This window comes from Leuresthes tenuis, unplaced genomic scaffold, assembly GCF_036924035.1.
Source record: "Leuresthes tenuis unplaced genomic scaffold, fLeuTen1.0.hap1 SCAF_2, whole genome shotgun sequence".
Lineage (NCBI taxonomy): Eukaryota > Metazoa > Chordata > Actinopteri > Atheriniformes > Atherinopsidae > Leuresthes > Leuresthes tenuis.
Window position 1 is genome coordinate 10,052,062 of NW_027325356.1, and position 24,765 is coordinate 10,076,826.

General features: G+C 42.0%; 1 protein-coding gene across 1 annotated transcript in view; it reads left to right on the top strand.

The window, feature by feature from the left end:
* The window catches only part of LOC140301603 (tyrosine-protein kinase CSK), a 37,686-nt gene extending 14,248 nt beyond the window's left edge, over positions 1-23,438 (top strand). Inside the window, exons 2-13 of the mRNA XM_072380151.1 lie at positions 5,750-5,833; positions 9,672-9,785; positions 10,522-10,634; positions 13,489-13,708; positions 17,869-17,962; positions 18,472-18,537; positions 18,650-18,749; positions 18,869-18,959; positions 20,267-20,340; positions 20,787-20,982; positions 21,614-21,700; positions 22,002-23,438. Coding sequence (XP_072236252.1) covers positions 5,819-5,833; positions 9,672-9,785; positions 10,522-10,634; positions 13,489-13,708; positions 17,869-17,962; positions 18,472-18,537; positions 18,650-18,749; positions 18,869-18,959; positions 20,267-20,340; positions 20,787-20,982; positions 21,614-21,700; positions 22,002-22,184 — 1,353 coding nt within the window. The 5' untranslated portion in view covers positions 5,750-5,818 and the 3' untranslated portion in view covers positions 22,185-23,438. The remainder of the gene's footprint in view (positions 1-5,749; positions 5,834-9,671; positions 9,786-10,521; positions 10,635-13,488; positions 13,709-17,868; positions 17,963-18,471; positions 18,538-18,649; positions 18,750-18,868; positions 18,960-20,266; positions 20,341-20,786; positions 20,983-21,613; positions 21,701-22,001) is intronic.
* Positions 23,439-24,765: the final 1,327 nt, after the last annotated feature.

Sequence of the window (24,765 nt, forward strand, 5' to 3'; positions counted from 1 at the left end):
TCATGGTGCTCTAAAAATCCATCCATCCATCCATCTATCCGTCTTCTGTACCCACTTAATCCAATTCAGTGTCGTAGGGGGCTGGAATCTATCCTAGCTGCCATCGGGCTGTGTACTTCCTGGACAGTTTACCTGTCGATCACAGGTCGAACACAGAGACAAACAACCATGCGCACTTGAACTTACTTCAGGGGTCAGTTTGGAATCACCACTTAATCTTACATGCATGTTTTTGGATGGTGGGAAGAAGCCAGAGAATCAACACATGCACAGGGTGAACATGCAAACCACACAGACCAAACCAGGAACCTTCTTGCTGTGCGGTGACATTGCTAACCACCGCACCACTGTATAGCCTCTAAAATGGCACAGCTCACAGTCCAAAAAGCAGAGCTGTCAAGACAAAGTAGGATTGGATCAGCTCTCTTAAAAAAATGCTAACAGCTGAACATCTGCATCAGTGCCAGATTGATATTTAAAATGCAATTTCTCTCGTCAGTATTGCTATATGTATTGTATGTGTTCTGTACACATATCCGTGGGTGCATGTTTCCAAGCCTGAGGGCATTGCATTGGTATGGTATTTGTCATAGACATCACCTGCTACGCTTCACATATATATGCCATTTGCCACTGCAAACATTCTTACTGTCAAGTGCTTTACATATGGGGAAATGTGACACAGCCACGAGTCATTTGTTGTTGACAGTTCCATGCCGTCTACTCTGCAGAGCCTCCAGCCCTGTAAAGATTTTTTTGTAAGTTTATATTGTATATTTGCATACCCAGTAGGTCACATTTCCATATTTTACCCCCCAATTTCTTTTTATTGCCTTGTCCGCAGCTGCCTTTGTGTGTGTCCACGTTAGAGAAATGTTTTATATTATTCTCATAATATAGAGAACCAAAAAGAAACACTGAGGCACCTGTCTGATAAAAAAGGTGTTTTAACGTGGCTAAAAGCTGCCTCATCTACAGTCACATAGCTACAAGGCTTATTTACTCTACCTCTATCTATAATCCAAAACAGCACTCTTCTAACATTGTGAATATGCACATGGCTCTGGAAATATTAGGACACAATTTTTGCTATCGTATCTATTTATCAAAATGTCTCCAAGTTGCATTTAAAGTTGGAGTTTAAAGGGCTCCCGGCTTTAACTTGACTGTTCAGACCTTTGGGCTTCTGAAAGAGTTTTAAACCTTTCCTCCAAACTTATTTGGATAAATTGAAATGCCCATTAAAAACATGTTAATAGATTCAAACTCTAAAATGACCTGAAGTAGTTTATTTTGTGTGTGGGTCTTCATACCTTCGGTTTTGTGACTTGACTTGGCTCTATAAGAATTAATTGGATCATGATTACAATGAATTGAATTCCAATTGGCTTGAATTGGACTATATTACTTAAGTGCCTTGAGATGACAATTGTTGTAATCTGGCGCTATATAAATAAAATTGAATTGAATTGAATTGAATTGAATGCACTGGGATTTGGTCATTTACTCAGTCATAACAGAATGTTGTACTTGTTTAAAAACCGGAGTCGCTTCAACTGTATGTTTCAGATTGGCCTCCATGTGTTTTCATGGATGATGTCGTATGCTTCCGATTATGAGCTCTGTCAAGCCCTCTTATGACTTTTGTCATTGAGACACGGGTTAGTTTTAGTTGGATTCATCAAAAGAATGCTTTTCCAGTATGTGTTTACTAAAGCCGAAGGGTCTTCTTCACCAAGGCAACATTTGTTTCCTGCATAAGCTCTGAGCTGAAGTAAGATTTCCTACTTCTCCTTCTTAGTTGAGTTAAATTAGTTTCAAACCGCTTGCTGCTGGCTAGAAGAGAGCAACATGTGGATGAACATCAAAAACTTAAGCTTTGATCTTTTGTTGAAGTTATTGGCAAATTAAAGCAGATTTGGAGCATGAATGTTAGGCCAAATGATTCTTCAAACGAAAGAGGACATTTATCAAACACATCAGTTAAGTGAAATTTGGTCAGTCAGAAAGTCAAAATATGGGGAAATCCATTTATTCTACCATTTTCCAGTCCTTGTAGAAAGTTTTATGCAGAACAGTTTAGACAAGCGAGTCATGAAGAAAAACATCTCATGGTTGAGTTTGAGCTAATGTAAGATGCTGGAAACATGTAGGATTGTGTTCTGAGCTCTGTTTCCAGTCAGTTGTGTGGCATTACTTTGCTAACCGGACTTGGAATTCGACATAAATTGATGTTTTTTACTCCTTTGAATAAATAACGCTGTATTTTGTTGAATGTGATGTCGTTAATTGCTGGCTCAGTAAATTGTGTTTCCTTCACAATGTCCTCATTTAAACAGACATGTATCTTGAACAAAGAATAGTGGTCTTTTATAACCTTTCGTAGAAGCTATGCTATGACAGTGTGATCTATAGAAGGACTGCTGTGGTCCTGAGAATTGCACAACTCGACGGTTTCTCACAGTAGTTTGAGAAGCCGCTAACAGCAGTCTCGGTTAAATATCAACCTTATCTGGTGATTTGTCTCAAGCTTTTATTTATCCAGGGAAGGCTGACAAATCAACCACCAGCTAAACATTCTCACAGTTGCTTTTCCATGATAGGTGTCCAGTACAAATAAATCAGTGATTCTTGGATTTAGTCCGCATGTTTAGAGTGGAACCTGAATGTCCTGAACTGTAATTAATTCACTATCAAAGCAAATATGTGGACTAAGGGCTTCAAGCTTTGTCAGAAGATACATCTTCGGGCTGATTCACAGACAAGGAGCGATAGGAATTTGTGCTATTATTTATTGGAGATTTAAGCTTCTAACTCCAGATGAGTTTAATTTCATGACATTGCTAACCATTGTTAATCAAAAATTCTGCTTAAACTGCTACAGGATGAACGTGGCTGTAAGATTCTAGATGTTGGAGTAAAAAAAAACAGTCGACATTACCGTGATTTCCTAAATTCAAATCAAATTTATGAGCGTGCACAGTAACAAAAAATATTCAGACATCTAGTGGAGAAGATGTCGACGAGTCTCGACATTGCACCAGATTGCATCAGTTGATGTGACTCGCATTCTCAGACTGTTTAAGAAGAACCACAGTAATGACTCGATGCAGTTTACAATTGGGAAATGAAAAATGTTTGCGCTAACATTGACCAGCAACTCCTGTCGCACAAAAAAATAACAGTTTGGAGGAGGGGTGAGGAAAGGAAGGGTTGATAACTTGGTGAAATTAGTTTGGTTTTTAATGTGCTGATCAGGCCTTTATCCTGGTACAAGTACACACACACAGACCAGATGACCAAAAGAGATGATTCTCGGTCAATCATGGACTGTTGATGCAGCTTCTGGGACTCCTGTGCAGAAGTGCCTTAACTGTGTTCGCTGTAATATCCAGACTTATGCATCCCATCCCATTCCAAGTAAAACAGACAACAAAGCAAGGTTTGCTTCAGCGCAGGAGTACCTTGTGATTAACAACTTGGTACCCTAAGGGGATTTGTAGTGTCTGTAGTTCAAAGAAGCTCCCTTTGCTCCTAAAATGTATTTTCAAACAACCAAGATGTGAAGACATAGCTCAGGTAGATTCCGTGCTCAGTGATGCAGTATTTGAAGTTGATGCCTGGACTTCTGATAAATCTTCAAGCTGGACTCCCCACGTGCTTTGCAGTTTGTCGCACCCTGAAAAACTCGATTCACAGTGTGCATTCACAGAACTCTTTCTTTAGCTTTTGATCTGTTGGTACAGTAATGAGAGCGAAGATACCTGTAATGCCTATGCACTGGAGAGGGCTCCACAATTTAGCTTTACCTCGGAGAGACTCTGCCACTCTAAAGTGCTTTTTATTCTCAATCATGTTACGGATGCTGTTGCCAAGTAACCTAATTAGTTGCAACATGTTCTTCCAGCTGTTTCTTTTTAGTACCACTTACTTTTCCAGCTTTTGTCAGCTTTTTGCCCATTCCATCTATTTGGAGACATGTTGCTGCCATCAAATACAACATTAATGAAATAATAACGCTTCTCTCTCAGCTAAATATTTTTTCATATGCTCTACTTTAAATTAAATATTAATGTATGAAATTTTCAAATTGTTGCATTCTGTCTTTATTTACATTTTACAGTGTCCCAACTGTGAGGGTGTATGTGTTGGAACGATATTCTAATCTACACACTATTGTACAAAATGTGATGACTCTCTCCAGTCTACAATGGAAACTTGTCCTGAGTGGTCAGAGGCCCTCTCTGAGAACCACTTGACTAACTGGAGGAGAATGATGTGAGCAGTGTGATGCCGAAGCTCTTGAATAGCTCGCAGGCATTCCTCTGTCTTGGAGCGAGATAAGAATAGCGCTCACTTGTCTCTCTTTTTAAGCACTTTGCTGTTAAGTTTGGCTGAAGGTTGGTGAGCCACGCGGCTCCGTTACTGCAGTGCTGCTTTAGAAATTAAGAATGGCAAAGAGAAAGAAGCGCATGCCCTCTGGGCTCACCAAAGCCGCCTGCCCTCCGATATATTTGGCTCAGTCAGTTTGCATACACATCTGCAATGGTCTGCAATTAGGCTGTTTCCTTTTGCAACACAGGATGTAGCAGTGCTGTGAAGCTTGGCCATAGATGCTCATAGCGAGAATGGGGCCAGTAACCTCTGACATCTTAAGGAGATGCATCATTTTCATGGCTCAGAGTTAACAGAGTGGTGAGTCACTTTACATAAAGTAAAACACAACTAGTGAAGGTAGTGGGTTCTTCATTATATCCACGCAAGATATGTAGGAGGAAAAAAAGAAAAGGAGTAGAAAAGCAGAGTAGAAGTTAAAGACCACATTTTAAGCTCAGATTTCTGGGCTACAAGATAAAAGTTTGTTGTTTTTGGTCACTGCTTACGTTGAGCTGATGTGACCCGGCTTCATTAAGAGCATTTGTAATTGGTCTAAAAGCAGTCAGTGAGTGGCCACACTCACACTGCCTTCCAAATACTGCCCCTCCCTCATCCGAAGCACTGGAAAATATGCGTCAGCTACTTCCTCCTTCTCTCTCTCCACCCTCCTCAATTCAGCTTCCTGTTCCCTGCACTGGTTGGAAGTGCGACGCTTTGAATGGAAGCTGCCATCTGAGATGTTATTCGGTTACTTTTGCAGCATCTAGCATGGTGTCTTTTGACAATGAAACCTTACTTTGACAAGATGAAAATAAACTTCAAAGAGCTGTGAACTTGCGAGTGAATTGCATGAAACATCATCACGTTCACTTGTGAGACACACTGCAAGGCAGAAGAACACACGTAGGCACACATGTCGCACTGTCTCAGATGCTCATTAACACACTACACGTAGCTGTACTCTTCAACACACACACAAGCTTTTGGCTAGTCACATTCAACCACGCATGAACTCTTCTGAGGTACAAACACAGACGCAGCTGTGCCCTCTTTTCCCTTACAGTTTGTCTTTCTGTTCTTTACTGTGTATTCCTCTGTGTCCACCCCCAATGTCGCTGTACCCACCTGAGATAGACTATTAAACAGCTGCAGAAACCAGGTGATCAGCAGAATGGGTGGAGATCAAGCATCAGCTGTCTCATTTACAGGCTCAGAACAGTGTAAACAGTTCCAGAAAAAGAACCGCACATCGTCTCTGCATCTGTTCCATAGACTGATATCCACTGCATTAAACCTCCCAGATGTGGAGGTTCCTAAATTTTCAGATTAGAAGAACAACATTGTAATGTCGTTGCTTTTTTGTGTGTTGCAGGTCTGATGGTACTAGCTGAACAGTGACCACTGCCTGCCTGAGGACACCTGCTGCCCAATTCCCTTCATCATGTCTGGGATCCATGTAAGTGTTTGTTTTTTCCTTTTAGCACCTTGAGAGAATTTGTTCAAGTTGAGCCAAAGCAGGTTTCTGGCCACATCTTAAGAATTCATTTGTCAGTTATAACAAATGTCTTCACAGGATTGAGGGAAAGAACGTGTTCTTTATTTACAAAAAGGTCAGCTTCACTTACCATCCTAATGTTCTACAGAAGCACCTCCCTGGCCATCCCTCAGTGCTGTAACTCTGGAGCAGAAGGGGACACTGTGACCACGTGTTCACAGCATTAATATGTGACCACATTTGGATCACAAAATTAATTAGTGAAGCTGTTTTCACACATGCACTGCAGTCTTGAAATGTCAGAGATGTTCTGGAGTGGTGGCATTTGAAAACGCAAATGTCTGCATAATTTGTTCTGGATTTCTTCTGGAGATTTTCCACCATGTAAAATCTCTAGAACATCAGCATGTGAGACAATGTAATAATGTAGCAGCAAATACCGTGGCATTTACTACCCGTTCTGCTCACTGTATGCAGCTTTCCTCGTGCATAGAAGGAGCCTCATCTGCCAGTCTCAACAGGCTGTAGAGAGTGAAGCAATTTCCACACACAGCCTAATTTCTGCATCAGGTCCTGACTACGCCCCCTCCCCCTATTCTCCGCCATGAAAGCAGAAAGCCGCTCATTGTGAAACATGTGTAACCGGCAATTGCAGGAAAAAGTCTAAACAAACTGTCTGCACTTTCTCCTGAAAATCTCAGGTGTTCATGCATGAAAACGGCTTAAGGCTAGTCTTAGGTTCCCACCATAAAACTGTGGTGGCTGTGTTGCTTTCCTGTGCTGCTGGGCTGAAAGTGTGTGTGTGTGTGTGTGCATGCGTGAAACTTCCACATTTTTTAATATATGGCTTCTTTGCCTTGAGATCTGTTTTTAAAGTTAGAATCAGTCTGTCAGCCAGTAACATAAATACATTTAACATCCTTTTATTTGATTCCTAAAACAATCTGGCAGACATGAATGTGAACTGTAACTTGACTGAGAACCACAAGTCAGTCATTTATTAACATTATACTGATTGTGCCTGTTGAGTCATCTAAATCTGTCGTTTTTTTGTTAATATTGTTAATAATTTGAGAACCAATCATTTATCTTTGATGGGAATCCTGTCTACCTTTCTTACTTATTTACGGAGCTGCCAGCTTGTTGTTCTGGTCCAGTGGCTTTCACATCTGCATTTAAGCTATAGTAAAAGGGATGAATTCAGACTCCACTGTCACAAGTCACATATTTTAAATCACTCGACACATCAGTTATCAAGGGCAGCTTCTGTGAAAGCTTTGGACTTAAACTTCCTTAAAGCAGTTAATTTGGTCTCTTTTGCTTTAGGTGTCTGCCACATGCTTAATGAAGGGACCCCTCTTATGAAAACTCTTCCTTCCTGTTCTTAAAATGTCTTAAGTTACAGCATAACCGTTGCCCTGCTGGTGGTTAATATTTCGTAGCAACAGCTATCAGGTTTTTTTTTTACTTTTGTTTAATGACAAAGTCCACTGTGGAGATAAAACAGCAATCAAGCAAACTTCTTCCTTCATCTGCCTAAAGAATTTAGAGTAAAAGATAAATAATCCCCCCCCACCCTTTTTTTTTCACATCAAAGGTAAATTTAAATTTTTCTCTTCATTCCTTCCACTAGGTTATATTTGTAATGTTACCAACTTGTAAAAAGAAAGCCACAGATTGTTTATAGGACGGCTGTACCAGCATCCATCCGATAGTAAGTAAAACAAATGGCAACTGAAAGAATAACCAGTGAAAACCTACACTGATCAGCCGAAGCCAGTGTATGGACGAGCGGGTCACATTGATCATCATGTAGCAAGTCAACAGCAATGTTCTGCTGAGGAACCTTGGTTTCTCATGGATTAGGGTGCAGTGATCAATCATTTTTACAAAATGTTTCTCAATTTATATTTTTTATTTTAATGCGAGATATGAATTAACACTACAAATAGCCTTCCTGAGCTCTATTTCAGTAACTTTTTTAAATGTTAGTTCAGTTTCTGATAGCAGACACTAAAAGCTTTGGCTTTATTGGGAATTCATCTTTATTAAAATGCAGTATATGAAAACACAGACAGCTGATACTCGGCATGATAATCTGTAATGCTGTTATTCATTTTGTAATACATGACACCATTCTTTGTAAAGGAAATATTATCTCTCACCATAAAGTTTTGGTGCACAACCCTGAAGTGGCTGTAACTTTTGACACCTTCAGGTCCTCCCTGTACTCACTCTGTATATCAGTATGACATTGAAGAAAGAAAACTTTTAAAATGCAGCGCTTGAACTTGCCTGGGCCCTCTGCGCATGCTCCACAGTTCCTGACAAGTACACAGAAGATGAAGCTGGTAACAATGAAGAGGAACCGCAAGGGATAGTGTGCATCTTTTTGGTTTTGAAAAAAGAAGAAGTGTTTTCTCAATGAAAGGGTATAATTTTCACTGTTTATGTACTTTCTAAATGTGTCAGAAATTGTGCTTGGAAATGAACTCATTAAGACTACGTGTCCATTCCAGACTGTCTTTCTGCTCTAATAAAACCCATATTTTTATACCCCCTGATCATCAGACAAAACCACTTTTTGAGTAACTTAAAGACTACGTGTGTGCAGTGAATTCAGCTACACTTGCATGTACGATGATACACGGAAAAAGTTAGAGGCGCCTCACACAGTCCACAGGTTGGAGGTGTCTGCCATACTTCACTTTTTCAGGTGATTCCCCTCTGGCGCATTGACACTGGGACAAAGGACAGTAGTGAAATTAACTGGAAGAAATACAGAGACCCCGTGGGTGGGACACCATAGAGCATCCCCAGAGGTCCCATTTCAATGCCCCAGTGAGTTAGAGCTGTTTTGGCATGAGAGGCTCCATCACAATATTTATGTTTTAATGCTGGACTGATCAGTGTACAGTATGTTGTCAGCAAAAAAGATGAAAATTTCATGTTAAATTCAGCTGTGTGTTGTCTCCCCCCTGGACATTTAAAGTTACGGAAGGACCTGAAGGAAGTTACCCCCCAGAAAACATTGGGTCTTGGAGAGTCCATTTTAATGAATCCACTTCATGTGACCTCACAGAAATGAGCAACACAGGAGTGGTGAAGCTTTACTGTGTTGTCCTGTGTGTACTAGCAGCCATCAGCAGTTCTCCTATACTCATAATCACTATTGACTGAAACGCTTCTCTGAATAAAGCTGCAGGCTCACTCACTCACACCTGCTGCTCGGCGCTCTCGCTTTGTCATTTCATTTGATTGATGTAATGCAGCCATGATTTCGATCACATTACTGAGCAGATCAAACAGTGTGGACAGAATCCACTCAGCTTTCCTGGCAGATTAGATGTGCCAGGAAACAAATATTATGAGGCCAGCAAATATGATGACAGTAAAGCCTTCATCTGAGGCGAAGGTCTGCTTAAATACTTTGATCAAACTGTAACGATCACCAGATATTGTGGCTATTTGACTTGCCTGTCCTCTAGGTAGGACTCCGTAATATTTACTTAAAATGACATACTTTTTACCTGAAAACATTACCTCATCAGCACTATCTGCTCTCCTTTGCAGTGGATGATGACACACAGCGCTTCACAGAGATGAATTATTACACCGCCTGGTTTTTTGTTTATTTTTATTATCATCTGTGTTTCCCTTGCCATGTAATACGTTTGTTGATGACTGGCGAAGAACACACAAGCTTCAAGTTTTAAGTGTTATTGTTGTGTCACGGTTCCTCGTGTTTAACTGAGCTTTACCATTAAGAATCGGTTCCTCTGCGTGTTGTTCGTTGCAGGTGCCATGGTCGACTGGCACAGAGTGTGTAGCCAAGTATAACTTCCAGACCGCCAACGAGCAGGACCTACCCTTCTGTAAAGGAGACGTACTGACCATCATTGGAGTCACCAGGGTAAGAAAATGGGTGTCAAACTATGCAGTAATTATAAATGAAGTATCAGTAGCATAAAGTCAGAGCTGCTGTCCGGGTAAACTGATCATTGTTAACAGAATGAGTGAATTGTTAAAATCTTTTGTTTACTTCCTCTGTACATTGAAAGATGTTTGAAGAGTCATGCAGCATAATAGATCTCCATGATCTCTGATTCCTATCTTCATATTGTCGTAGGCCATTTCCTTTCAAGCTGCTCTATGAGGCCATACTAGCAGCTCATCGTGTCAAAAGACAAATGAGTTTTGTACCCAGCAGTTAATATACAATGGAAAAAGGCAGGGATTAGCAGTCAGGACAACAAGGCCATTGGCAAATGTGTAGTGTGGCAAATTTAGTGTTTTGCTGTAGTAAAAACCAAAGAGCTGCATGAAAAAGTGTGTCAGTTTTCAAAAACTGAAAAGCCTAATCAGTGGGATTTCTTGCTGCACTCTCTGGTTTCTGTTGATGCTTCAGGTCTGCAGTAGTCCAATAACTTATGCCCACAAGCATCTGATTGAAGCAGTGGTGCTTAAATGGCTTCCTATCTCCATTAAGTGGAGGGCACTGTAAATTTCTGGCTGTGCTGCTTTATCTATACTTCACAATCTGTGTACTTCTAGAAGGACCCGAGGGGTAGCAATGCCCCTTATCTACAAAAAGATTTGAATTTTTTTTTAGGTGATGCTGTAACTTGTGGCTTGTTTGATTGTTTCAGGATCCAAACTGGTACAAAGCAAGGAACACAGTGGGCAGAGAGGGCACAATTCCAGCCAACTATGTCCAGAAAAGGGAAGGAGTCAAGTCAGGAGGGAAACTCAGTCTTATGCCGTGAGTATCAGCCCGTTAACAGACTGCAGTGTTGACTTCAAATGAAGGAAATTCCTCCTCTTAAATGTCTTTAGCTTTTTATTGTGATCTTCTGTTATCTGTGTCACTGCCACAGAGGTTAGAACCACCTGTGCGCTACATCTGAGTGACATTTCAGGCTCTTTGAGACTGCAGCAATTCAAACGAAGGACAACCTAACAAGAGGCGTATGAAAGAAAGGCAAATGAAAGAAGACAGGAACACCAAACTGCTTCTTCTGCAGCATCAAAACACAACTGAAGTACTGAGAGCTCTGAAAAACTGCAAAATAGTTCATGTTTACCATTGAAGTGTAAAAAAAAAAAACGTGTTTAAGCTTCGTTAAGCAGAAGAAAGTCATTTGGGTGGAAAATGTTCCAATACAAAATGTACTGAAAAGCTTTCACTAAATTATTTGTAATCTTGTTTGCGTGTCTGCTAATGCAGTGATGTACATCAACTGATCATCGGCCCCCATTATTTACTTTTGTAAAGTTTCAAACACTGTCCTCGTGCTTGTTTGACTGAATTATTTCACTGTAAGGGAAGCTCAAGGTCTTCAAATACTGAGATCATCCCTCTGCTCTACACTCCCATGCATGGCAGTCTTGTCAGTGGGTTGTGGCTCAACTCAGTGACATTTTGTTGGCAGGAAGTATTTAAATGGACTTTTGACCCTCTTTGTCTCTTCATCAGTGGTTGCTGAAAGCTTTAACCTCTCCTTTTGCCACTCATACTGTCTGTCCACACCGTTTAAACCCGGTCACTGTGTCATCCAGCTCTGGCATGTTGGTGTGTGTGTGTGTGTGTGATCTGTAGAGGCCTGATGGTAACTTTACACTGGCCTTGTTAAGCAATAATGACTTTACAAACACGCGTTGGCTTAAGTCACAGAACTCTGGTGCTGGCTTCAACTCAACTGTGATGCAACTCTTAAAGTTGAATGAAATTTTATAAAAAAAAAATTGTTGCAAATGGTCATCCTCACATTTATGGATGTGTAAGTATTCCTGTGGTCTTGTTAGCTGCTTTTGAATTGTATTTGCAAATGTTATCATCCGAGATGCACATTTACTCAAACTCTTTCTTTGTGTTTTGACTTTCCACGACCTGAAATGCACATCTTCCTTTGAGATCACTGCACTGCTGAGTGCATGTTTAATGCTCGAGCCATTAAAAGTTGTTCCTCTGGAGCCACTGGCTGTAACCCACAGGGACGTTTTGATTTTGTCACGAATCACTAACAGATGTCTCAGAGAAGACCTCTCCCTCTGTTCTGCATTACATAAAGGGTTCAGCTTTGGTCTTCTATCCCCAAGCTCACGCTAGTTTGTTCTCAGCAGAAGATCCAGTCTCATCCACCCTTACAGCCATCCATTCTGTCTGCTGCCCCCATGTGGCAGACTTCTGAGCTAAGGAAAGCCGGGCCATTCAGCCCCGCTGTCCTACTTCCTTCTCCACGTTGGACCAGACGAGTTGTTTACCCCATTTTTATGGCTTTTTCTTATTTCAACATGATGTCATTTCTGAAAACTGCAGTGGATTTCTGGGGACAAAGCAGCAAGTGTGTGCACACTGGGTGTCGAACCACAATACTTGGCGCCTGCTCTCAGATTAGTGGGAGTTAAAGAGCTGCTGTCCATCGGAGAAGCTGCCTGCGCTGATCTAATCAACTCAACCCCTATTAAGCTGCTTCACCACAAGGGCCTCTGCTGTCTCAGGAGGCAGAGTATGGAGGAGGAGGGTGTGACAGAGGCAGCCACAGGAAAACAGGGTAAATCAATTAGAGCAGTTAATTACCACCCATTGACCAGCCAACGCCTATAGGAAGTACCCATGCATGGTACGACGCTGTTAGTGGCAATTTTGACTTGTCACACAAAAATGGGCCTAAATCAATGACAATGTTCTTCCAGTGGGGTTGTTAAGATGCAGGAAAACGCTTCGACATTTGCAGACAACACGAACCAGTGGATTTTCTGCTGCTGCTACACTAAGGAAAGAAATGCATTTAGACTATGGAACATCAGATGAGTGTGATGCAGCTCTCTAATCCATCCATTAGAAGCTTATGATGTAGACATCAGGTCATCCAACGAGCCTGGATGTCCGGAAGCAAGTATTCTATTTGTGATCAAAGCAGGTTGAAACTAGCACATCTGTGACCACCTCTGTAACTCAGCACCAGCCTGAGCAGTTTTATTCTTTTTTTCCTGCTTTTTTTTTTACTCTGGCATGTGGTGAAAGGTCAGTTCTTCTCTTAGTCTACCTGACCCTCATCAGGAATGGGTTACTCAGCCTGTCCTACGCCCTGCCTAGTCTGAGCAGTTTTTTTTTTTTTTGCATTTTCCTGTTATTGCAGTGCCTGCATGTCAGTTTCCGACTCTGCCCCCAGACTTCTTGCGTGTGTGTGTGTGTGAGTGAGTGTGTGTGTACGTGCGCAGGGTTTCCTGTTGTTTGGGTCCAGGTACATTCTCACTGACTCCCTGAGAGGAGACAGCCCCACCCCAGCACCGCTCAAGCTGAACAGACTGGAAGTGCTGTTGCCAGCTTCCCATTACTGCCCCCTCTTGTTTTCCACTTTTTGTTTCAGAGAAAGACTCTGGATCTCTAGAAAGTTGAAACTGCAAATGAGTGTAATGAAAATGATGAGCAGTGTGACTATATTTGGAGGTCTAAAGGCTTTTGGCCTTCTTTGTCCTCACAAATAAGGACTGACACATATAGTATTTTCTGTACATGTATCATAGTTCACCATTGTTTCATTAACATTAACCTGCATTAACCTCTGTGCCCTGCTTATCCTTCATTTGCCTGCTCTCCTCCCTCCCACCAGCTGGTTTCACGGGAAGATAACTCGCGAGCAGGCAGAGCGGCTCCTCTACCCTCCAGAGACGGGTTTGTTCCTTGTCAGGGAGAGTACCAACTATCCTGGCGATTACACCCTGTGCGTCAGCTGCGACGGCAAGGTGGAGCACTACCGCATCATCTACCACAATGGCAAACTCACCATCGATGAGGAGGAGTACTTTGAGAATCTCATGCAGCTGGTGGAGGTGAGGTGGAACACAGCTTTTTAATTCACATCATGGCAGTCAGTGTTGGCAGCTGTAAAAAGTAATTTGACACGCTATAAACTTAAACTGTAGATGAACTACAAAATGTAAGTCCACAAATGTTATTTCACAAAGTTTGTCAGCAGAAAACAATCAGCTGCTGATTGTATAATAAAGCGAATGGATAAAAAGTCAAATATCCCCGGGTTACATCTTATATGGTAGTAAATAGTCAAATATGACAGTTGCAGTCAAAAAATGAGCAGCAATTAGGCAGTAATTACAGTACTTGCAGCCTCGCAAAGCTTTGTTGAATATTCAGCTTCTGTGTTGCAAATAGAACACGTTGGTGCCCTTAAACAAAACACGGTCATAATCATTCCTGTGAAAGGGTATAATTTTCACTGTTTATATAGTCAAGATTTCTTTTTGTGCACATCTATTCTGTATTCCTGCTTATTCCATGTGGATGAACCTCCCACTGGGCAAGAAACAGGGTGCAGCACAGACCACAAGTCAGCCTTTGCATCTCTAAATGATTCAAAGACTGAGCTCATCATCTACCAGGTAGCATATTGATGCTGTTTTTTATTCAGACACAAGTCCTCTCAATGCACTTAACATTGTGAAATCATGGCCTTCTATATAATGGAGACCTGACTGACCCAGGATCAGTGAGGGCCTCGCCTCTACGGTTTTGAACACTCTTTATGACAAAGTTAGTAAAGTAAATGACATTTCTGAGTATCCAGTTGTACACTTGTAGACTTATTCATCATGGTAATAATATGAATTTGCATAAATATAAATAATATGTACGAGGCGGTGTTAAATTTCTCTTATACATTCATCTTCCAAAAATGCCGGCAGTGTAATGAATAAAATGAACTTGTGCCAGGTCGTGCAGCAGTATTCTGAGTATCCACATGGACGTTACCCAAAAGACCGGACTCATGTACACGCTGAAAAAGCTGTCTGATCTTCAGTCCCTGACTCTTATCTGAAAGCAGGTTCAGAGGAAGGACAGAGAACAGAGAGTGAAAGACAGGAGACATGGTAGCAGAGAGAGAAAAAGAGGCCTTTCATCCTCTCAGATAAAGAGAGGAGCTGGATTGGCAGCTATCACACTTTTAATTGGTCTTCATCTTTTTACCCCGCGGGGCGATGGAATTGGACGATAGGAATGTGCCAACTGGCAATGAGACCATCGACATCCCTGGTGCATTCTTGTTATCAGCCACCCACCATCTCTATCTCTCCAGCCCTCTCTTGTTCACACCCTCCAGACTCAGTTTTCCCTCCACTTCCTCTCTCCACCTCCCTCCCTCCCTCTCTCCGTCTCTCTCTTTGTGTCCCCTTGTGGATACCTGGCATATTGCTTTCTGTCCTCCTCTCTTTGTTATCCATCTTACTCGCTTTCCTCTGCTGTCTCGTATTCGCTGCTCTCCCTCACGTTCTCTCTGCCAGTCTCTGTATCTTCATCCTGTCTGCATTTCCCTGTAAATAGCCTCTGAGAGGATTCCTCACATTCTTGCGTGTTTTTCCCATCTTGCTCGCTGTTCCCTGGACCTGTTGTTATTGGTCACAGCAGGTTTCACAGTAACCCAAGCATGCACTCATAGCACATGCACACTGCTCATAAACATACTATTTGCTGACAGACCCGGGCTTGCTTTCTGTCAGCCATCGCACCCACAGTGATGTTATGCATGCGATAAAAGCAACGATAGCGGCATGTGGTGTAATTGCACAATGGAGAGTATTGTCCATTTTGGTCCCATTGTGTTAATGTGATTGCACCCTTCTGTGATAATTATATACGCGACAAGCCTAATTTAGCCAAGACAATTGTGTACCAAAAATACATTTTTATGTGCTAAACTAAATAGAAGCAAACATGTTACACAAGCAGCATTTCTGTAAGCTGATTTCCAAGATGATATACATTCCTCATACAGTGACAAATGGAGCAGCTTAGTCTCAGACAAATGCAGAATTTCATCTAAATGTATGCATTTTTGTATATGTGGTGGCCGTTTCATATGTGGCTCCATTTGTGGCCTCAGTGTGGAATAATGCAGTAGAACATCCTTCCTGCACTGTGCTGCCCCCTGGTGGTCGTAGTGGTAACTTACAGCCTGTAGTGAAAAATCTGCAGTTGTGTACAACAGGCTTCCTCTTTTTCAGAGACACTGATTTACGGTTTCTTAAAGTTCCTTTTTTTGTTTTGTTTTTCAATCTGCATGCAAAATGCTGAAATTTCATCTGATACTTCTGCCGTTTCTATGGTTTGTTTCTCACTGTGAACGGTCAGATGCACTGACCTCTCTCACACATCAGACTTCACTGCTGCTCCTTACCTCTCAGCAGGAAGCCACACCACAGTCAGGTGTACCCGTTTTGCGCGGTGGTCTCAGTCTCCAGCAGAGCGCCCCCAATGTGTTGGTTTTGAGTGGCTTTTGTTAATCCCTCTGATTTTTATTTTTTTTTTAGTTTGTTTTTTGAAAATGAAAACATTTTGATGATATGACATTTTTTAAAGTGGCATTGCCTTATTGTTGTAGCCCTTGCTTAACTTTACAACACCCATTTGAATTAACTGAACCAGAATTAGTAAAGCTATGACTTAATGCCTCCATAGCAAACTGGAAGTCCATTAAAGCTACAGTATTACTAACATTTGTCCACTTGACCAGATGTTTTCAAAGCGGGCCTCCCCAGGGGCCTTCAAATGGTTTTCGTAGTGAAGAAGTATTTCATTAGTGATTGAAATAGTTAAAATGTGTGATCTTTGGTTAAAGAGACAATTCATAGATACATTAGCTTTGAAAGATTTTTGTTTTCCCAAAAGGCACAACACTAAAGGAAAAAAGAGCTGAAACAACTGCAGAGTCAAAACAACCACCAATAAGCCCAGAAATAGACTTAAAAGAAATGCAGAATTCCCACAAAAGACCCACAAACAACAGCAAAGAGTCAAAAGAAGACCAACAAAACAACCATCACAAGACTACATGACAACATGCAAAATTTCCATTATACAAAACAAAAAAAGTCAAAAACACTCACACAAATTACAAAGATAAGTTGAACCTTGAAACCTTGAACAAACCAATAAGAGCAATAAACTACCAAAAAGGACAACATAATAACCGTCAAATTTCAGAACAACCACCAAGAAACGTAAAAACAAATGCTAAGACATTTAAACTACAACCAAGAGACTCAAAACGACCATAAAGAGACTCAAAGTGAACACATGAATGGACAATAAAAGCCCAAAATTAGACAAAAAAGACCACAGAACACTCAAAACAAACACAAAGACAAAGAATTAACTCTCACTAAGAGACTGAAACTGACCATGGGATGAATAAGCTGATGATCGATCAATCATTCATTAGAACAGAATTCATACTTATAGACTTTTTTTCTTTTTTTTTCTTAAGTCTTTAGTTCATTCTGACGTTAGCTAAATTGCATTATTTGACCGTGGCTTACTTGGTTGTCTATCAAATAAAAGAAAAAAAACCATTTCATAAACATCTCTGAATTAAGTTGAGCATCTTATTCTTAGCTTTGTCTAAGGCGAGGCCCACGGTCCCTGGTTTTGAAAACCTCAACACCTGACACTTCCCTCCTCAGAACAGTGACGCAGCTCCTCAACTTAACTTGAGTTGCTTGCCCTGTTTATCCAAAGGTTAAAGGCTTCTTATCTTTTAAACAAGGCTCCTCCTTCTTTATTCCATCTTTTATATGGAAATGAAGCAGGGATCCTGTTGTCCCTTAAGACAAACATTCATAACAGTTACAACTGTCATGTTGTATTGCTTTAGTTTAGCCTCCCCACATTAAATCTTACAACAACTTTCTTTTCATCACTACCTTGATGTTCCTCTGTAGAGTGTTGCAGCTGAAAACGTTGTCCTTGCTTTTGTTTTGCGTATCAAAAGCTTGTATACAGATTCAGTGGTCTGGATTAATCAGTCCCTGATCACTCAAGCAGCTCAGCACTGCCAGAGTACAGAATATACTTTTCGACTTTTAAATGTTAAAGGTTTGAAATTTCATAGATGAGCCTCGATGGGGAAAAAGTGAAGTTGGACCTATATAGCTATCGTAAAAGCCAAACCTTTAATTCTACTAAACTCTCTCTGCAGCACTACACCAAAGACGCCGATGGCCTTTGTACCAAGCTGATTAAACCCAAGTTGATGGAGGGGACAGTGGCAGCGCAGGACGAGTTCTCCAGGAGTAAGGACACTGAGCTCATTACACTACTCTACAGGGACTCTGTCACCAAGGCACATTGGGACATTTGTTTATTTACTGCCACATTAACCTCCAAAGCACACACACACACACAGTGTAGAGACAAAGCCTACATCTCATTTAAGGTTGTGCTATCATCACCGGCCTAATGGCATTAATCAGCATGGGATGATTAATCTTTTTGTGTGTGGAAACGACTGCTGGGCTTTACCAGCATTCAAGGTCAATCCGGAAGCCCCCCCCCTCCCCTCGTCTGTCTTTAAAGTTCCTCATGTTCCCATCTGACCTGACTATTTTTATGCAAGAAAAATGAGAAATGAAAACTTCAACGTTCTAAGATTAGAAGAAGAAACTGTCTTTAAAATGAAAGTGAATGTTTTAATCAATTATCTGAATAATGGCAAGCTGTTCTGCTTGAGTCATAGAAGCATGTGGTTCCAACAAAAGGTACCTGGACTGTTGTTAAGTGTCCTTCTGCCCCCTTATGGCAGGTGGTTGGGCCCTGAACAGAAAGGAGCTGAAACTCCTCCAGACCATCGGCAAAGGGGAGTTTGGAGGTAATAAACTATTTTCATTCTGCATCAACTCGACTGTAATTAAAGTAACTATAGTCACCGTGGAGACTGTCCTGTAGCCTGGAGGGAAAAAAGCAGTCTGTGTCCTTTTCAGATGTGATGGTAGGAGACTACAGAGGGACCAAGGTGGCGGTCAAGTGTATCAAAAATGATGCAACAGCGCAGGCTTTCATCGCCGAGGCCTCTGTCATGACGTAAGTACTTTTGCCTTTTCAATCGGTAAAGCGTCTGTCTCTGCTCAAGTTCTTTCCCTCTTTCAAATTTCCCTATTCACTAACCATATATTTTACCGCAACTGTTCGTGTTTTTTCAGGCAACTGAGGCACAACAACCTGGTGCAGTTGCTAGGTGTTATCGTCGAGGAGAGGGGCAGCCTCTATATCGTCACAGAATACATGGCCAAGGTCAGTCATACAAGTTTTACTTGGTGTTCTCATACGAAAAACTGACATTTGAACTGTTTTATGCAGACTGGGATGACAGCATGATCTTCTTTTCTATTAAAAATTTGAAAAAATAGAAGAAAAAGAAAAGATAGGATTATTATGCTGCTCCTGAAATTATCCTTGTTTGTTAGCTCAGCTCAGCACTGAGACAATGTTCTGTAAACAGTGGTGCCAAACATGTGCTTTGGGATTTTTACGATGTGCTGTGGACCCACTGCTGTATGTTGAGGAGCTGAGAGAATATACCGCTGTGTTATGAGAGCGGTCATCCTACAAGGACAAATCAGTTTGATCCTGTCCATCAACAAAGACTTTATCAATAAAGACCAAACATCAGAGACCCTATAAGTGCCAGAAAAACTGCTTGGCGGTATTTGACAGTTTTTTGGTTTTTTTTCCCTTCGATCAAATTTGATTTAATTGAATGTTTAATGAAGGGTAACCTTTGGCCAAGGCAGGCGGAGTTCAGGTGTTTCCGACACCATCAATTAGCTCCCATTAAAAGAGGTACCCAGAAATGCCAAATACCACATTAATAGTGTGTGATTTAAGTTTTATCTGTACTTGGTATATAAATATGAATACCTGTAAGTGAACAGTGAGAAGCACAGACTTGGACATGTCAGTCTTATAGCACCACAGAGCAGAGAGCAGGATGTCATCTGCCGCTATCGTTGATGTTACAGTAGTGATGTGAACTCTGACCTTCACCTAATTTGAAACAATATAAGATAAGAGATGAGATAAGATTTATTGACCCCCATCTGGGAAAAGTCAGGTTTAGTTACACGTGCCATTACATGTTCACACAAAGCAATACTTTTTATTTTTGTGGCTTGGTTTCAGGATTGTTTGCTTTGCGGTTTTTGGGTCTTTTCCAGAATTGTTACACCCAGAATATGAGCAGCTGCTGAACAGTTTGGAAAGCTGTCTGTCAGCAACTCTAAAGCACTTTGTTACCACCAATGTGTTTTTCTCTCATGTGTGCAAGAAAATGAGCGTGCAGTGACAGTTCAGCATTTTACAGGAGGGATATATGAGCAGGCAGATGTTAGTAACACTGACCATAAGCAAAGTGGCACACATGCTTTGATGTCCTGTGGCTGTGGCTTCCTGAAAGCAAAAAAACCCTCTCATGCAAACTATGTGTTTTATCAAGGTAACTCCAGTAGTTTTTCACCTGTGTCATGCATAAAAACGTTCGGCACACAAGGTATTGATATTTGCCTGTTTTCCAAGTGTTGATGAACTGAACTGTACCACAGGGCAGCCTTGTGGACTACCTGCGCTCCAGAGGACGAACCGTTCTTGGTGGGGACTGCTTACTCAAGTTCTCACTGTAAGTCTTTCACATATTTTTCAGATTTGTGCAAAAGACAGACGTTTAGCAGCACAGTCAGCTCAGGGGTGGAAACTCCTGTTGTTGCTGTTGAGATTTAAAGTGAAAAAAAAAAAAAACCTGTCAGCTCTTAGCTGGAAACATTAAAGAACCATTTGTTTCCATGTTTACTCAGACAACCATCATCCTTGTTGTTTCCTTTGATAAATGGCTGCTAGGCTTGAAAATTAAAGTTTTCTTTTATTTTCAGTACAAAACAATGAAGGTCATGTTGTAACCAAGCTCATGTGACAAAAGAGAGCAAGCATGAATAAAGATTCAGATCACAGATTACAGTTGTTATTTTTCCCCTGTCACGAGCTGATAGTAAGTCATAAACGCAAATGAAGGAATAGAAAGATACTTCATCACCCTCTCCTCACTCATCATCTCACCTCTCCCGTCAGTGATGTGTGTGAAGCCATGGAGTACCTGGAAGCCAACAACTTCGTCCACAGAGACCTGGCAGCTCGTAACGTTCTCGTGTCTGACGATAACATTGCCAAGGTCAGCGACTTTGGCCTCACCAAAGAGGCCTCCTCCATACAGGACACTGCCAAGCTGCCCGTCAAGTGGACCTCCCCCGAAGCACTAAGAGAGAAGGTGAGAGGAAAAGGACTCGATGGGCAGCACATCTGGGCTGATGGGTTGTAGCTTTCCTCATATAACTGCTTGAACTTGAACTGCTTGAATATGAGTAACAAGATACGGGGTTAAAAACTGGATGGGATGTTTGGCGTTTCATTAGCACTGAAGCAATTGAAGGCCCTGTACAAATTTGATTGTACCATAAATCCTGCATGATCCAAACGAAAGTGGACAGCCCTAAATGCAGAAGTGAACGGACTGAGGATTCATTCAGATCCGATCACTTTGTCCAGGATACATTTCGTTTGGCGGTTTGAACAGAAGGTGTCCTCAGGACTGGGATCACCAACACAGCTGACATATCCTGTTCATACACAGAATACTTTGCAAGCCAACAAAATCATCATTATCAAGAATGCTTACGTACAGGCAGAGCTACCGATCGTTTGAAATGATGCAACGGCAATATGTGGGATTATCTTGAAGAAAGAATTCGTGCTGTCAAAGCTGATAACTGTGTCTGTACTATTTGTTTCTTGATCTACTGAATTGTGATCAGAATAAGACCCAGTTTGGTTGATGGGGCTTGAATCTAAATGCCTTCATGTACGATGTGTGAAATCAGTCTCTTGTTTGTGCCCAACAGAGGTTTTCCACCAAGTCAGACGTGTGGAGTTATGGGATCCTACTTTGGGAGATTTATTCCTTTGGGCGTGTGCCTTACCCTAGAATTGTAAGTACCTTCAGTTCTTTGCAGCAGGCTGAGATCTGAGTTAGACCAGCAGATGGCAGGCTTCAGTGTGGGGAACAAGTGTTTATTTTTGTGCATTAATGGAGTTGTTAACTCATGCAGCAGGTGCTGAAAATGTCAGTTATGAATTTAATTATTGCTGCACGCTTCACCTCTTTTTTACATTTTCACTACCACATTTGCTTATTTGTTGTCCTGAATAATAACCTTTACCTTGCCACGTGACTTGTCCATGGAAATGCATGTGCGGAGGCTCTAACGTTGCTCTGTGTGTGTCTCCCAGCCGCTGAAAGACGTGGTGCCACGCGTTGAGAAGGGGTACAAGATGGACGCCCCAGACGGCTGCCCGCCGGTGGTGTACGACCTGATGAAGCAGTGCTGGACCCTGGACGCCGTGATGCGGCCTTCCTTCCGCATGCTGAGGGAGAAGCTGCAGCATATCAGAGCCAAGGAGCTTTACCTGTGAAGAGGAGGAGCAAAAGGTGTGGGGGTGGGGCACTTGGGGCAGAGGAAGAGGGCAAGACACAGCCCCAGTACAGATGGGATAGTGGAAGGAGCAGGAGAAGAAAAGAAGAAGGGGACCACAGCTCCTTCCTCCTGCTTGCCCAGCCTGCTGACCTGTGGGACTGCCATACTGTGCCCCCTCCCCCGACCTCAGCTGTCCTCTGCCTCCACACTAGGACTGTTTTCCTGTTTGTGTTGTATAGCTTTTGCCAGACAACTTCCTCTTCTCCGGACAGGCCACTGCCCCTTCCTTCTTCTACACCTGCCGCTGCTCACTCGCTCTCTGTCACCATCACCTGGTCCAAGCTGCTCTTCTTCCTCCACCTGAATGAGCCTTTTCTGTCTTTGCGTTACCACCCCTCATCCTCCTCCTCCTCCTGAAACATGGCATTAACTGGAGGGGGGGCTGGCCTTTTCCTCCACGTTTGTCAGGTGCTCTTTCTTTTCGACCCCATCCCTTCATCATTCCCGGATCCCTGAAACTCCACGTGGCTCTGCATGCCTTTCAGCCCAGCTCTGTCATTCCATCCTTCTTTTCCTCCCTGCTGCCCCTCGGCTGTGTTGTCAGGTGTGGGGCCTTCGCTCTGTGCCAAAGTGCCTCCAGTCTACAGAGCGCCAGACTTCCCTCTAACACTCGTTTTAATTGGACTGTTAAGGTTTCATTTTTTATTACTTTTTTTCTAAAAAGCAATGTTTTTTTATTGCTTTCTTTTTTTTTCAGGGACTTTTTTTTTCAATTTTTGTTCTTGCTGTCTTCTCCCACCTCCATCATCTCCACATCAGATATTTCCCCCCCTCCCTAGTGTCCATGAAGAGCACTTGAACAGGAAGAAAGGGGATTTGGGGCCTGGTTTCACGTTCGTCCTGCAGGACAGCCCAGAGGAGCGGCGTGGGGTGGTGGTGGGGGCAGGATAAGAAGGGGGGGGGGGCAGTTCACAAACATGGTTGATTCATCATATGTGGGCTTGTTTTTATATCAAAATATATTTAAAGGATTAAAAAAAAGAACAAGGAAAAACTGACCGGAAGAGAATAGAAAAGGAGGACTTTGAGAAGCCAGGAGCGTCTTGGTGTTAGGGATGTTCAGTGTCTCTGAACTCTGGGCTCGGGGTGGTGCATGCTGTGTGTGAGAGGCCTTGGGTTCAACTGTCAGTGCTTTCAATGTTCATTGTTTTATTATGCTATCATGATTATGAATAAATCATTCCATCTAAACCATGTGGGAACACCTGCATCATTTTATCTAACTGTGGAAGTGTGAGCTATGATGCGTGGGCGATGAGTGCAGCTATATGCCAGAAGAACCTCCCCCTCCGTGTGTGTGTGTGTGTGAGGAGGAGGTTTTTCTGAGGACATATCGCTGCAGCTCAAAGATTGAACAGCTTGGCATTAGAATGAAGATTCAGCCTCAACTATATGACACTTGATGTGTGTGAAAATCTTGAGCCACCTCTCGTTTCCAGGAAACAGAAGCGATTTGTTGAAACGTGCCAAAGATAAATGAAAATACAATCTATAGGGAGAAATGAATTTGTACAATTCAAACGAACTTGAAAATCAATATTTGGTGGGATCTCCTTTATTCTTCTATAACTGCATCTCTCTCTGAGCAACTTGTGACGAAATGATTCTGTTTTCTACCAAGAAGTTCTTTATATCTGATCTATAAATAATCCTGTGATCATCTACTGATAGCAGCAGTGCTATAAGCAGGTGGGAGATTGTCAACAGAGTCTCAAAGGTGTGAACAATCTCATCTGAAAAGTTCCAAGTGGTATAAAGAGCATTAACTTCAAGAAGGAAACAATCCTCTGGTTTCACTCTGTGCCTCACATTCAGGCTTATTCAAATCTCATCTGCTCTGACTGCTATTGCTGCTATTGCACCAAACAGTTATTTGAGCCCTAATTTCATGTGAATCTCATGCATTTTAATGTCAGTGAAAGGTCGGTTACAATGTGCTTATTACGTAAGCAATGCAGTTTATGCTCACGGCTAAGGCTGTGCCGCTGTCAGGACCCATCACGCCTGGTCCCATTTACTATGTTGCCATGGCTGCATGAGACGGGCCAGTCTCCTCAAACCCAAATAAGTATGTTACTGGCAAGAAGTGCAGCTCATTAGCCATCACAGGGACCATTTTTGGATGTCGCCTGGCTGCAAAAAAAAGTCACCACCGGGAGGCATCATACAGCCCAGTTCCCAAGGGAGGTGAAAAGTAGCAAAGCGGAGATTTGATGTAGTAAAGGAGGCACTCGAGGTACCACACATGAGACATTTCACATTATAAGGCAAAGGTCAGAAGCAGCTGCATGACATTTAGTTGTTTTTGGGTTTTTTGAGAGTGGCTGCTGTCACAACTCATTGCACCTGCACATCATCCTCTATCGAGTTGTATCCTGCTCACTCCTTTTTTTCTTTTTCTGTTCTAACATGTAAAGCCCGACTTGACAGGAGATTGTAGTGACATGCGTGGCTCCTACATCTGGATGCTTCCATCTTTCTTTTACTCTTAAGTAATCCTGACAACAGCACGGCATTAT